The 15,354-nt window shown below is 49.4% G+C and overlaps 1 protein-coding gene across 1 annotated transcript in view; it reads left to right on the top strand.

Annotated features, from left to right (window-relative positions):
• Positions 1 to 15,354, top strand: part of COL21A1 (collagen type XXI alpha 1 chain) — a 294,411-nt gene that overhangs the window by 69,492 nt on the left and 209,565 nt on the right. Inside the window, exon 2 of the mRNA XM_066603971.1 lies at positions 14,127 to 14,235. Within this exon, the coding sequence (XP_066460068.1) occupies positions 14,148 to 14,235 (88 nt within the window). The 5' untranslated portion in view covers positions 14,127 to 14,147. The remainder of the gene's footprint in view (positions 1 to 14,126; positions 14,236 to 15,354) is intronic.

Genomic DNA, 15,354 nt, shown 5'->3' with positions numbered 1-15,354 from the left:
GGGCGCGTACAATGTTGCGGGAGACGTGGTCGTGCAGGCCTGGGACGGCACATCGGGAAAAGTAGTGGCGACTGGGAACCGAGTAGCGCGGGGCCGCCGCCACCATCATGCTTTTGAAAGCCTCCGTTTCCACAAGCCTATACGGCAGCATCTCTAGGCTGATCAATTTTGCAATGTGCACGTTTAACGCTTGAGCGTGCGGGTGCGTGGCGTCGTACTTGCGCTTGCGCTGAAACTGTGGCGCTAGCGACGTCTGGACGCTACGCTGAGAGACATTGCTGGATGGGGCCGAGGACAGCGGAGGTGAGGGTGTGGGTGCAGGCCAGGAGACGGTAGTGCCTGTGTCCTCAGAGGGGGGTTGGATCTCAGTGGCAGGTTGGGGCACAGGGGGAGAGGCAGTGGTGCAAACCGGAGGCGGTGAACGGGCATCGTCCCACCTTGTGGGGTGCTTGGCCATCATATGCCTGCGCATGCTGTTGGTGGTGCCTCCCCAGCTGATCTTGGCGCGACAAAGGTTGCACACCACTGTTCGTCGGTCGTCAGGCGTCTCTGTGAAAAACTGCCACACCGTAGAGCACCTTGACCTGTGCAGGGTGGCATGGCGCGAGGGGGCGCTTTGGGAAACAGTTGGTGGATTATTCGGTCTGGCCCTGCCTCTACCCCTGGCCACCGCACTGGCTCGGCCTGTGCCCACACCCTGACTTGGGCCTCCGCGTCCTCGCCCGCGTCCACGTCCTATAGGCCTACCCCTACCCCTCAGCATGGTGTATTACCAGTGATTTGATTTCCCAGGCAGGAAAAAAATTGGCGCAAGCCTGCAGCCAAAATAGAATTTTTTCCCTTGTTTTTCAAAGGACAAGCCACACTGCGTGTATTCAATGAATACTACTAAGTTTAATAACTGTGTTGTGGCCCTGCAAATGTGTCACAGAACTGCAGTGATGCAAAGTTATTCGCTACAGCAGATCAGGGATTTCCCATGCAGGAAAAAAATTGGCGCAAGCCTGCAGTAAAACGTAGCTGGCTGCGTCTGATTTTTTTTAACGTTCTGCACGCAGCACACACGTACCCAGAGCCCTGAGGACTGTCAGAGGCAGGCGAAATACAATTTTTTCCCTTGTTTTTCAAAGGAAAAGCCACACTGCGTCTATTCAATGAATAATGTATGTCTTCTGGCCCTGCCTACACAATTCTATCCCTGTAGTATTAATGCCGGGTGCAATGGTCTGCACAGCCGGTTTTGAGAAAAAAAAAAAAAATGCAACACTGCTAACAGCAGCCTGGACAGTACTGCACACGGATAGATGTGGCCCTAGAAAGGACCGTTGGGGTTCTTGAAGCCTACACTCACTGCTAACACTCTCCCTGCCTAACCACCACTTCTGTCCCTATTGCAGGGCGCAATGCTCTGCAGATCCAATTTTGAAAAAAAAAAAAAAAATACAGTGCTAACACAGTACTGCACACTATTAGATGTGGCCCTGAGAAGGACCGTTGGGGTTCTTGAAGCCTACACTAACTCCTAACGCTCTCCCTACAGCAGCTCCAGCACGATACCACTGTCCCTCAGCTAACTCACAACGCATCTGAGGCGAGCCGCGGGAGGGGCCGATTTTTATACCTGGGTGACATCAGATCTCCCCAGCCACTCACAGCAGGGGGGTGGTATAGGGCTTGAACGTCACAGGGGGAAGTTGTAATGCCTTCCCTGTCTTTCAATTGGCCAGAAAAGCGCGCTAACGTCTCAGAGAGAAAACTGAAAGTAACCGGAACACCGCGTGGTACTCGTTACGAGTAACGAGCATCCCGAACACCCTAATATTCGCACGAATATCAAGCTCGGACGAGTACTTTCGCTCATCTCTAGTTGATAGTGATTGTGGCATTTGTGCACACATTAACAAGAGAGACTGATTTTTTGAGGCTTGAGGTATGTGCAAACATGGCAGGGAAAATCTGCATGGAAAATCGTGTGTATCTTTTGACTGCGGAATTCACTCATGGCATTGCAATGAATGAATGAAAACCCACGTCACTTACGCAGCAAGTAGAGCAGCATGACTATTTTCCATTGTGGATTTTTTCTGCTGTAAGTGAATGCAGTTTTTTAAACGCCATTCACTTACACTTCACTGTACAATGCTACAGAATTTCAGCATGGCCACTTTTTATTGTAGATTTTGAATTTATGTATCTTGTTAATATATTTCACGTAGAGCTCAGTTGCCTTAACTGCATTTTTACCCCTTTAGGGCTCTCGCACACCGGCAAGAGCGATATTGGGCCATGAATCACGGCCCGATATTGCCCTTGTAAACCTTCTAAAAAACCCTGGATGCGAGACGTTTTCATGTGAAAACAGCCTTCCATCACTGTGGGGAATCCCTTCATCCCATTGCTTTCAATGGGGCAGCAACAGCACGAGCCTCGTTGAAAGCAATAGGAGAACAGCGTAATCTCCAGCCACAGCTGTGAAAGCAGCAGCAGGGAATTCCTTCATCCCCGCAGTGAGTCTCCTCATCACTGAACACTTTGCCACTGCTGTCACAGTGTTCAGTAATGAAGGGACTCCCTGCAAGGATGAAGGAATCCCCTGCCGCTGTTGTCACAGCAGTGTCAGGAGATTGTGATACTCTTTCTATGTTTTCAATGGGTCCGGCGCTGCTGCCATCGACCCCACTGAGAACAAGGTGATACCCTGGATGTGACAGCCTCACATCCTTGGGGGACTGAAGGAATCCCCTGTTGCAGCTGTCACAACTGCAGCAGAGGATCGCAATCTTCTCCCATTGCTTCAAATGCTTGGAAACAATACCGCAAAAAGAATAGGCACGCTGTGATTATTTTTAAGCATCGCAGGAGTGAAAACTTTGCAAATGAGATGCGTTTGCATTCACTCTTGCAGCGCGTGAAAATCGACAGATTTTCTCGCCAGTGTCAAGGCATCCTTAGGGTTCCTGCAGACTTGTGTTTTTCTTGCGCATTTTTTTTCACGCGATTGTCAATGAGACTTTCTAATGTTAAAAACGCATCACACAAAAATTGCAAAGCACCAAATTGCGATGCGTTTTTAACATTTGAAAGTCCCATTGACAATCGCGTGAAAAAAAAGCAGCGATATCGTGGGTAAAAAACGCGCAAGAAAAACGCAAGTGTCCAGGAGCCCTTAGTGGCATAATTAATTTTAGCTTCAAGAGCCAGTGAATCGTTTTTCCTTTTAACTTCTAGCAAACATAACTTTTAAATTTTTTCATCAATGCAGCTGTATGACACCTTATATTTTGCATGATGAGTTCTTATTGTTATAGAAACCAATTTCGGGTATATATAATGTGTTGAATAACTTTTATTAATTTATTTTTTGCTGGAGAAAAAAGCAATTTCACTATATTAGTACAGTGTGGTACAAATATTCTATTACCTTTATTCTACAGGTTATTACAATTATGGCAACACCAAATTTATAGAGGTTATTTTGTGTTCTACCACTTTTGTACAATAAACATTTTTTTTACAAAAATTATTTTTGTGTAGCAACGTATTCCAAGGCCAGAAAATTTTTATTTGAGTTAACGTAGCTGTATGAGGCCTGTAGTGCAGTGGTGGCGAACCTATGGCACACGTGCCAAAGGCGGCACTCAGAGCCCTCCCTGCTGGCACGTGCTGCCGTTGGCCACTCACCATGGTAGTGAACTCTGGCAGGGGTGCTGGTATCCACTCAGTGAAGCTGATTCGGGTGCACACTGTGATCACACCCCCCCTCCCCTCCCATCCCCTGACGTCTCCTGCATGGTTCCACGAGAGCAGGGGAGGAGGTGTCCGGCAGCACACTGACATAACACTGTGCACCTGGGATTAGCGCCAGCAGCAGTGCCGAGCAGAGGAGGAGGGGGTAAGTATATGGGTCTCAGGGGGGTCAGTACTCCTACTGGGGGCCGCCAGGGGGGTCAGTACTCCTATCGGGGGTCAGTACTCCTACTGAGGGCTGCCATGGGGGTCAGTATTCCTACTGGGGACCGCCGTGGGGGTCACTATTCCTACTGGGGGCCACTATGGGGGTCACTATTCCTACTGGGGGCTGCTGTGGGGGTCAGTTTTGCTGCTGGGGCTGCCGTGGGGGTCACGATTGCTGATGGGGCTGCCAAGGGGGTCAGTATTGCTGATGGGGCTGTTGTGTGGGTCACTATTGCTGCTGAGGCCACTGTGGAGCTCACCATTACTACTGAGGGGGACAATATTACTGCTGAGGCCACTTTGGCGGACATTGTTACTGCTGAGGCCACTTTAAGGGACACTATTACTACTGTGTCCACTGTGGGAGTCCCTATTACTACTGATCGGGTCACTACTACCTCTGGGGCCACTGTGGGGGATCACTATTACCACTGTGGCCACTATTAACGCTGGAGGGGGGATCACTATAACCGCTGAGGCCGCTGTGCGGGTCACTTTTACCACTGGGGCCACTCTGGGGGTCACTATCACTCTTGGGGTGTATTTACACGTGGCAGAAATGCTGCAGAATGTCCTCAGCTGAATTTTTGGTGGCAAATTCCGCAGCATTTCCACTTCCAAAAAGCAGTCAAAATCTGCACGCTGTCTATTTTGAAGCGGCCCTGTCCTTTTTATAACGGCGGTGAAAAAAATCATACATCGTGATAAGCCCCGCCCCCTGACGTGTTGGCACTTTGTGATAAATAAGTGGGTTTTGGGTTGTAGTTTGGGCACTCTAAAAGGTCTCTAAAAGGCTCGCCATCACTGCTGTAATGGTACCATTCTGAGGTGCATATTAGTTTTTAATAGAGATGAGCGAACGTACTCGTCCGAGCTTGATACTCGTTCGAGTATTAGCGTGTTCGAGATGCTCGTTACTCGTAACGAGTACCACGCGATGTTCGGGTTACTTTCACTTTCCTCTCTGAGACGTTAGCGCGCTTTTCTGGCCAATTGAAAGACAGGGAAGGCATTACAACTTCCCCCTGCAACGTTCAAGCCCTATACCACCCACCTGCAGTCAGTGGCTGGGGAGATCAGGTGTCACCCGAGTATAAAAATCGGCCCCTCCCGCGGCTCGCCTCAGATGCGTTGTGAGATAGCTGAGGAACAGTGGTATCATGTTGGAGCTGCTGTAGGGAGAGTGTTAGGAGTTAGTGTAGGCTTCAAGAACCCCAACGGTCCTTCTTAGGGCCACATCTAACCGTGTGCAGTAGTGTGGAGGCTGCTTTTAGCAGTGTTGCACATTTTTTTTTTTTTGGTATATCGGCCGTGCAGAGCATTGCGCCCTGCAGTAATAGTCCAGGGACAGAAGTGTGGAGGCAGGGAGAGCGTTAGGAGTTATTGTAGGCTTCAAGAACCCCAACGGTCCTTCTTAGGGCCACATCTAACCGTGTGCAGTACTGTGGAGGCTGCTTTTAGCAGTGTTGCACATTTTTTTTTTTTTTTGGTATATCGGCCGTGCAGAGCATTGCGCCCTGCAGTAATACTCCAGGGATAGAAGACATATATTATAGATTGAATATATACGCAGTTGTCCTTTTGAAAAAAATATTTGAAAAAAATCTATTTGGCCTGCCTGTCACTCTGCTCAGTGTTCTGGGTCCATGTCTGCTGGGGGTAGTAGTTCTCCAAATAAATACGCAGCCAGCTAAGTGTTACAGCAGGCTTGCGCCAAATTATTTCCTGGCTCTGAAATCACCGCTCTGTTGCAGTTAATAACAGTGCAACACTGCAGTTCCGTGACACACTCCAGGGACAGAATTGTGTAGGCAGGGCCAGAAGACATATTATAGATTGAATATACGCAGTGGTCCTTTTGAAAAAAATATTTGGAAAAAATCTATTTGGCCTGCCTGTCACTCTGCTCAGTGTTCTGAGTCCGTGTCTGCTGGGGGTAGTATTTCTCCAAATAAATACGCAGCCAGCTAAGTGTTACAGCAGGCTTGCGCCAAATTATTTCCTGGCTCTGAAATCACCGGTCTGTTGCAGTTAATAACAGTGCAACACTGCAGTTCCGTGACACACACATCAGGGACAGAATTGTGTAGGCAGGGCCAGAAGACATATTATAGATTGAATATACGCAGTGGTCCTTTTGAAAAAAATATTTGGAAAAAATCTATTTGGCCTGCCTGTCACTCTGCTCAGTGTTCTGGGTCCGTGTCTGCTGGGGGTAGTATTTCTCCAAATAAATACGCAGCCAGCTAAGTGTTACAGCAGGCTTGCGCCAAATTATTTCCTGGCGTTCCGTAAGCTAACTCAGCCTCCAACCACAGGCCAATAAGCGGCACATTTAATTACAGTGTTGTGTTTCTGCATTCCTGGTAATACAGCATGCTGAGGGGTAGGGGTAGGCCTAGAGGACGTGGGCGCGGCCGAGGACGCGGAGGCCCTAGTCCGGGTGTGGGCACAGGCCGAGCTCCTGATCCAGGTGTATCGCAGCCGACTGCTGCGGGATTAGGAGAGAGGCACGTTTCTGGCGTCCCCACATTCATAGCACATTTAATGGGTCCACGCGGTAGACCTTTATTAGAAAATGAGCAGTGTGAGCAGGTCCTGTCGTGGATGGCAGAAAGTGCTTCCAGCAACCTATCGTCCAACCAGAGTTCTGCGCCGTCCACTGCTGCAACTCAGAATCCTCTGGCTGCTGGTCCTCCTTCCTCCCAGCCTCCTCACTCCATGAAAATGGGACATTCTGAGGAGCGGGCAGACTCCCAGGAACTGTTCTCGGGCCCCTGCTCAGATTGGGCAGCAGTGGTTCCTCTCCCACCAGAGGAGTTTATCGTGACTGATGCCCAACCATTGGAAAGTTCCTGGGGTCCGGGGGATGAGGCTGGGGACTTCCGGCAACTGTCTCAAGACCTTTCAGTGGGTGAGGAGGCCGATGACGATGAGACACAGTTGTCTATCAGTGAGGTAGTAGTAAGGGCATTAAGTCCGAGGGAGGAGCGCACCGAGGATTCTGAGGAAGAGCAGCAGGACAATGAGATGACTGACCCCACCTGGTTTGCTACGCCTACTGAGGACAGGTCTTCAGAGGGGGAGGCAAGGGCAGCAGCAGGGCAGGTTGCAAGAGGCAGTGCGGTGGCCAGGGGTAGAGGCAGGGCCAGACCGAATAATCCACCAACTGTTTCCCAAAGCGCCTCCTCGGGCCATGCCACCCTGCAGAGGCCGAGGTGCTCAAAGGTCTGGCAGTTTTTCACTGAGAGTGCAGACGACCGACGAACAGTGGTGTGCAACCTTTGTCGCGCCAAGATCAGCCGGGGAGCTACCACCACCAGCCTCACCACCACCAGCATGCGCAGACATATGATGGCCAAGCACCCCACAAGGTGGGACGAAGGCCGTTCACCGCCTCCGGTTTGCACCGCTGCCTCTCCCCCTGTGCTCCAACCTGCCACTGAGATCCAACCCCGCTCTGAGGACACAGGCACTACCGTCTCCTGGCACGTAGCCAAATTTATCAGCCTGGAGATGCTGCCGTATAGGGTTGTGGAAACGGAGTCCTTCAAAAGTATGATGGCGGCGGCGGACCCACGCTACTCAGTTCCCAGTCGCCACTACTTTTCCCGATGTGCCGTCCCAGCCCTGCACGACCACGTCTCCCGCAACATTGTACGCGCCCTCACCAACGCGGTTACTGCCAAGGTCCACTTAACAACGGACACGTGGACAAGCACAGGCGGGCAGGGCCACTATATCTCCCTGACGGCACATTGGGTGAATTTAGTGGAGGCTGGGACAGAGTCAGAGCCTGGGACCGCTCACGTCCTACCCACCCCCAGAATTGCGGGCCACAGCTCGGTGGTGGTATCTGCGGCGGTGTATGCTTCCTCCACTAAACCACCCTCCTCCTCCAACGCAACCTCTGTCTCGCAATCAAGATGTGTCAGCAGCAGCAGCACGTCGGCAGCAGCCGGTGTCGCGCGTCGTGGCAGCACAGCGGTGGGCAAGCGTCAGCAGGCCGTGCTGAAACTACTCAGCTTAGGAGAGAAGAGGCACACGGCCCACGAACTGCTGCAGGGTCTGACAGAGCAGACCGACCGCTGGCTTGCGCCGCTGAGCCTCCCACCGGGCATGGTCGTGTGTGACAACGGCCGTAACCTGGTGGCGGCTCTGCAGCTCAGCAGCCTCACGCACGTGCCATGCCTGGCCCACGTCTTTAATTTGGTGGTTCAGCGCTTTCTGAAAAGCTACCCACGCTTGTCAGACCTGCTCGGAAAGGTGCGCCAGCTCTGCGCACATTTCCGCAAGTCCCACACGGACGCTGCCACCCTGCGCACCCTGCAACATCGGTTTAATCTGCCAGTGCACCGACTGCTGTGCGACGTGCCCACACGGTGGAACTCTACGCTCCACATGTTGGCCAGGCTCTATGAGCAGCGTAGAGCTATAGTGGAATACCAACTCCAACATGGGCGGCGCAGTGGGAGTCAGCCTCCTCAATTATTTTCAGAAGAGTGGGCCTGGTTGGCAGACATCTGCCAGGTCCTTCGAAACTTTGAGGAGTCTACCCAGGTGGTGAGCGGCGATGCTGCAATCATTAGCATCACCATTCCTCTTTTATGCCTCTTAAGAAGTTCCCTGCAAAGCATAAAGGCAGACGCTTTGCACTCGGAAACAGAGTCGGGGGAAGACAGTATGTTGCTGGATAGTCAGAGCACCCTCCTGTCTATATCTCAGCGCGGTGAGGAGGAGGAGGAGGAAGATGAGGAGGAGGGGGAAGACACAGCTTGGCCCACTGGTGAGGGTACACATGCTGCTGGCCTATCATCCTTTCAGCGTGTATGGCCTGAGGAGGAGGAGGAGGAGGATCCTGAAAGTGATCTTCCTAGTGAGGACAGCCATGTGTTGCGTACAGGTACCCTGGCACACATGGCTGACTTCATGTTAGGATGCCTTTCTCGTGACCCTCGCGTTACACGCATTCTGGCCACTACGGATTACTGGGTGTACACACTGCTCGACCCACGGTATAAGGAGAACCTTTCCACTCTCATACCCGAAGAGGAAAGGGGTTCGAGAGTGTTGCTATACCACAGGACCCTGGCGGACAAACTGATGGTAAAATTCCCATACGACAGTGCTAGTGGCCGAAGGCGCAGTTCCGAGGGCCAGGTAGCAGGGGAGGCGTGGAGATAAGGCAGCATGTACAGCACAGGCAGGCCAACACTCTTTAAGGCCCTTGACAGCTTTATGGCTCCCCAGCAAGACTGTGTCACCGCTCCCCAGTCACGGCTGAGTCGGCGGGAGCACTGTAAAAGGATGGTGAGGGAGTACGTAGCCGATCGCACGACCGTCCTCCATGACGCCTCTGCCCCCTACAACTACTGGGTGTCGAAGCTGGACACGTGGCCTGAACTTGCGCTGTATGCCCTGGAGGTGCTTGCTTGTCCTGCGGCTAGCGTCTTGTCAGAGAGGGTGTTTAGTGTGGCTGGGGGAATCATCACAGATAAGCGTACCCGCCTGTCAACCGTCAGTGCCAACAGGCTAACACTCAACAAGATGAACAAAGCCTGGATTTCCCCAGACTTCTCTTCTCCACCAGCGGACAGCAGCGATACCTAAGCAATACGTAGGCTGCACCCGCGGATGGAAGCATCGTTCTGTATCCCCATCAAAAACGGGGAACTTTTCGCTTCATCAATCTGTGTATAATATTCCTCCTCCTCCTCCTGCTCCTCCTCCTGAAACCTCACATAATCACGCCGAACGGGCAATTTTTCTGAGGCCCACAAGGCTCAGTCATATAATTTTTCTAAACAATTTTTATACGTTTCAATGCTCATTAAAGCGTTGAAACTTTCACCTCCACCAATTTTTATTTTAACTGGGCTGCCTCCTGGCCTAGTTACCAATTAAGCCACATTAACCAAAGCGATTAATGGGTTTCACCTGCCCTCTTGGTTGGCCATGGCCAATTTTTCTGATGTACATTAGTACTGTTGATACAGCAATTTTTGTGGGCCCTCGCCTACAGTGTAATCAAATGAATTTTTAGCCCACCTGCATTACAGCTGACGTTACATCCGCTGTGTTGGGCAATGCAATGGGATATTTTTATGTAGCGCCGGTGGGTTCCAGGGAGCCACCCATGCTGTGGGTCCACAGGGAGTTGTAAATGTATCTGTTTCCACTTCTAAAGAACCCCAGTCTGACTGGGGCATGCAGTGTGGGCCGAAGCCCACCTGCATTAAACATGACATTACTACCTCAGCTGTGTTGGGCAATGCAATGGGATATATTTATGTACCGCTGGTGGCTTCCTGGCACCCACCCATGCTGTGGGTCCACAGGGAGTTGTAAATGCATCTGTTTCCACTTCTAAAGAACCCCAGTCTGACTGGGGCATGCAGTGTGGGCCGAAGCCCACCTGCATTAAACATGAGATTACTACCTCAGCTGTGTTGGGCAATGCAATGGGATATATTTATGTACCGCCGGTGGCTTCCTGGCACCCACCCATGCTGTGGGTCCACAGGGAGTTGTAAATGCATCTGTTTCCACTTCTAAAGAACCCCAGTCTGACTGGGGCATGCAGTGTGGGCTGAAGCCCACCTGCATTAAACATGACATTACTACCTCAGCTGTGATGGGCAATGCAATGGGATATTTTTATGTACCGCCGGTGGGTTCCAGGGAGCCACCCATGCTGTGGGTCCACAGGGAGATGTAAATGCATCTGTTTCCACTTCTAAAGAACCCCAGTCTGACTGGGGCATGCAGTGTGGGCCGAAGCCCACCTGCATTAAACATGACATTACTACCTCAGCCTTGATGGGCAATGCAATGGGATATTTTTATGTACCGCCGGTGGGTTCCAGGGAGCCACCCATGCTGTGGGTGCACACGGAATTCCCATTGCGGAGTTGTACCTGCCTGTGACTATATATAAAAAACCGCGGTCTGACTGGGGTATGCAGACACCTTGATAGAATGAATAGTGTGTGGCACATAGGTTCCCCATTGCTATGCCCACATGTGCAGCTCCAGATGGAGGTGGCACAGGATTGGATTTCTCATTGCTTCTGTACAGCATTGTGGGCTATCGCCTCGTCCCTTTTAAAGAGGGTCGCTGCCTAGCCGTGCCAACCCTCTGCAGTGTGTGCCTGCTTTTCCTGTGGCAGACGTACTTATAAATAGACATGAGGGTGGCGTGGCATGAGGGCAGCTGAAGGCTGGGCAGGGACAGTTTGGTGTGCGCTGTGGACACTGGGTCGTGGGGGGGGGGGATTTGGCAGCATGTAACCCAGGAGAAGTGGCAGCGGAGTGTCATGCAGGCAGTGATTGTGCTTTGTTGGAGGTAGTGTGGTGCTTAGCTAAGGTATGCATTGCTAATGAGGGCTTTTCAGATGTTAAAGTTGTTGTGGGGGGGCCCACTCTTGCTGCTATTATGGCTTAATAGTGGGACCTGGGAACTTGAGATGCAGCCCAACATGTAGCCCCTCGCCTGCCCTATCCGTTTCTGTGTCGTTCCCATCACTTTCTTGAATTGCCCCGATTTTCACAAATGAAAACCTTAGCGAGCATCGGCGATATACAAAAATGCTCGAGTTGCCCATTGACTTCAATGGGGTTCGTTACTCGAAACGAACCCTCGAGCATCGCGAAAAATTCGTCTCGAGTAACGAGCACCCGAGCATTTTGGTGCTCGCTCATCTCTAGTTTTTAACTATTTTTTATTCCTGCTTTGGGCAAGTGAAATTATCAGAAGACTGTTATTTTGACTTCTGTTTTTAGGGGGGTTTAGAGAATTTACTGTGTTGGACAAATAATGTAATATTTTATAGTAGGGGTTGTTATGGATGTGGCAATACTGATTATGTTTTCAATATTTAAAGCCTTGTATAAAGAGAAAAAAGTTTTATTTTTTTTCTGCAACATCTGTGGGGTTGAAAGGTTAAACAGTGCAGAGGAGTGATTAGATGAGCAAGTCCTCCTCATTTCACTACTTTTCTGGGAAAAACCCCATTTGTAACAATCAGAGAGTAAATATGATTTCTAAATAATGGGGGTGATAACATGAACAAAAGTCCATGTTAGCCCACCCCTGGGGCAGGAAGGTATAAAGGAGAATCATAGATCTTCTCTGCTGTCTGTTAATTCCCTCATCCTCCCTTCCCTCTCTTTCCTACACACACTGATTGAAATGACAGCTTAAATTCAATATTCCTGACCCCACTTTAAATGTCTTTAGCTCCAGTTCTGTAAGGGCTATAAATATGCTTTTGATGTTGGTTTGAAGAATCCTAGATTTAAAATGACATTAATATCATGTTTGTAGTCCTAATAGGACTGTAGCTACAGCCATTTAAAGTAGAACTAGCTCTGTTTGAGAGGAGCTCAATCTTAACTGTAGCGAGGTTAAAAATAGAGCAGAATATACAATACAGCTATATAACACAGTCTATGGTTGTAGAATTGAAGCATACCTCTCGTTTCAGTTCGCTTTTCAGAATAATCCCTTGTGTGCGTACTATACATGAGGGGTAGCACAATATCCAGTAATTATATAAACTGTATCCTGCATCCTGTATAAACTGTATCCTGAGTTGCTGAATAGAGACCAGCTGCTGTGATTTCTCTAGACACTGTGCACAGAGAAGAGGAGATTCTGCTCTCCTATCACTAGCTCTCTTATACAGAGAAACAGCCAAATGTGGGACAATATGAAGTATTGAGTAGTGTAAATGTGATTCCAGTAGCTATGAGACAGTTAAACACTTACTATTATCTGCAGCAGTATGTCTGTGTAGTTCTCTCTTCTTCTTTCTCACTCAGTTCCTTATCCCTATTATACCCTTATCTTTCCATAGACTTTTATGGGCAGCATGCGATCTTATTTCTCAGTAAGTTGTTAGTCAGTCTTGTCTCTTAACCCTTGTCTGACGTCTTAAGACATTATGATTTAAAGGGGTTGTCCCACGCCGAAACGGGTTTTTTTTTTTTCAACCCCCCCCCCCCCCGTTCGGCGCGAGACAACCCCGATGCAGGGACCTAAAGAAAAATCCGCACAGAGCTTACCTGAATCCCCGCGCTCCGGTGACTTCTTACTTACCGGCTGAAGATGGCCGCCGGGATCTTCTCCCTCGGTGGACCGCAGGGCTTCTGTGCGGTCCATTGCCGATTCCAGCCTCCTGATTGACTGGAATCGGCACGTGACGGGGCGGAGCTACACGGAGTCGGCATCCTGCACGAGCGGCCCCATTGAGAAAAGAAGAAGACCCGGACTGCGCAAGCGCGTCTAATTTGGCCATTAGACGCCGAAAATTAGGCGGGCTCCATGGAAACGAGGACGCTAGCAACGGAGCAGGTAAGTGAAAAACTTCTTATAACTTCTGTATGGCTCATAATTAATGCACAATGTACATTACAAAGTGCATTAATATGGCCATACAGAAGTGTATAGACCCACTTGCTGCCGCGGGACAACCCCTTTAAGGCTGCACAGCTCCGATGTTGGAAGACGTCCGACGGGGTTCTCTTACTGTATACTGCCAGCCTCTCCACTGTTGGGGCCGATCCAAAGTATCACCCCATGTGGTACTGGATTTAGCCAGCATATAGCATCGTTGTATAACAGCAGAAAAAGAGTAAGCCCCCTAGGAAAACCAGGATACAAATTGGATTGGAAAGGGTTAATACAGATTTAACAGTGAATTCAGAGTAACTATACAGTTTAGAAGTGATTTTTTTATATGCAAGACAACCGTGTGTTGTTGTATAACTTGTAAGTTATAGAGATTGTCTTAAAAAGTCAACCCATGTTGAACTGCCCTATTAGACCATATGGATATAATAGGAGTATGCTGCTTGATAACCCACCTTCACCCATTTAACCAGAGAAGAAGCACAAAAAGTAGTTCTTGCTCTGGAGGACTTGGTATGATCATGTGCTATATGGTCACTCAATTGACCTTCAGAATGCATTTTGTATTTTAGCATTCCTCCTACAGCAATATGTGTAGGTGCTAGAAGCTTGTTCCAGGATTAACAACTGATCTCTGAGGATTCAACAATCAACTCATTGCTGGGTGTAGGTGGATACCTCTTTTAAGTAGTTTTTATAGAGCTGTTATAAAGTATTAAATAATGCTAACTTGTATTTTCATTTTACATCTCTCCTTTAGGTATCTATATTTATTCCATAGATGGCATGTGTAACTTACAAGCTTTCAACTTTTCTGATACTGCTGCTTCGATATTGTGTTTCATCAGAAGATGGTGAAATAAGATCAAGTAAGCAAAACCTTAAACCTGAGGCTTAAACATTAAAAGCTTTGAATTTTAGATTTATACCTCTCAGTCTCTGGTCTGGGAAGTTCAAATGTTGTCAAGATGATTTATGACTAAATAATATAACGTGCTAAATGTTTGTTTTTTTAGTGGGTTTTAGCTCATTCATTCAAAACTCACCTACTCACCTACGCTGTTTTTATGTGCTAGGACAGTGATGGTGAACCTTTTAGAGACCGAACTGCAACCCGAAACCCACTTATTTATCACTAAGTGCCAACATATCAGGGGGCGGGGCTTAATACGACGTATGATTTTGCCCCTGCAATTATAAAAAGGACAGGGCCGCTTCAAAATAGATGGGGTGCAGTTTCTGACTGCTTTTTGGACACAGAAATGCTGCAGGATGTCCTCAGCGGAAATTTCTGTGGAAACTTCTGCAGCATTTCTGCATCCAAAAAGCTGTCAAAATCTGCACCCCGTCTATTTTGAAAAAGCCCTGCCCTTTTCCGCCTCATGTAAACATACCCGAGCGGTAGTAGTGACACCCCAGTGATAATAGTGACCCCCCCAGCGGCCCCAGTGATAATAGGGACATTCCACAGCGGCCCCCAGTATAATAGTGACCCCCCCTAGCAGTAATAGTGACCCCCCCAGTGGTAATAATAGTAACACCCCTCAGAGCGGCCCCCCCAGCAGTAATAATAGTGACACCCACCAGCAGTAATAATAGTGACACCCCACAGAGTGGCCCCCCAGCAGTATTAATAGTGACACCCCCCAGAGTGGCCCCCTAGCAGTAATAATAGTGACACTTCCCAGCGGACCCCCAGCAGTAATGATAGTGACACCCCCCAGCAGTCACCCAGCAGTGATAATAGTGACACCCCCCAGCAGTAATAATAGTGACACCCCCCTAGCGATCCCCCAGCAGTGAAAATAGTGACACCCCTCAGTGGCCAAGAGCAGTAATAATGCTCTCCCCTGACCCACATACTTACCCCTCCCCCTCATGGAAGCGCTGCTCCTCTTCTGCCTAATCGCTGGTGCACACTGACATCAGTGTGCTGCCGGACCCATATTAACTTTTTCTCCCCACTTCGACCCTAATCGTCAATTCCA

Source organism: Eleutherodactylus coqui, chromosome 1 (assembly GCF_035609145.1).
Source record: "Eleutherodactylus coqui strain aEleCoq1 chromosome 1, aEleCoq1.hap1, whole genome shotgun sequence".
NCBI lineage: Eukaryota > Metazoa > Chordata > Amphibia > Anura > Eleutherodactylidae > Eleutherodactylus > Eleutherodactylus coqui.
The sequence above is the reverse complement of the archived record's forward strand: the minus strand, read 5'-3'. Positions and strand labels throughout refer to the sequence as shown.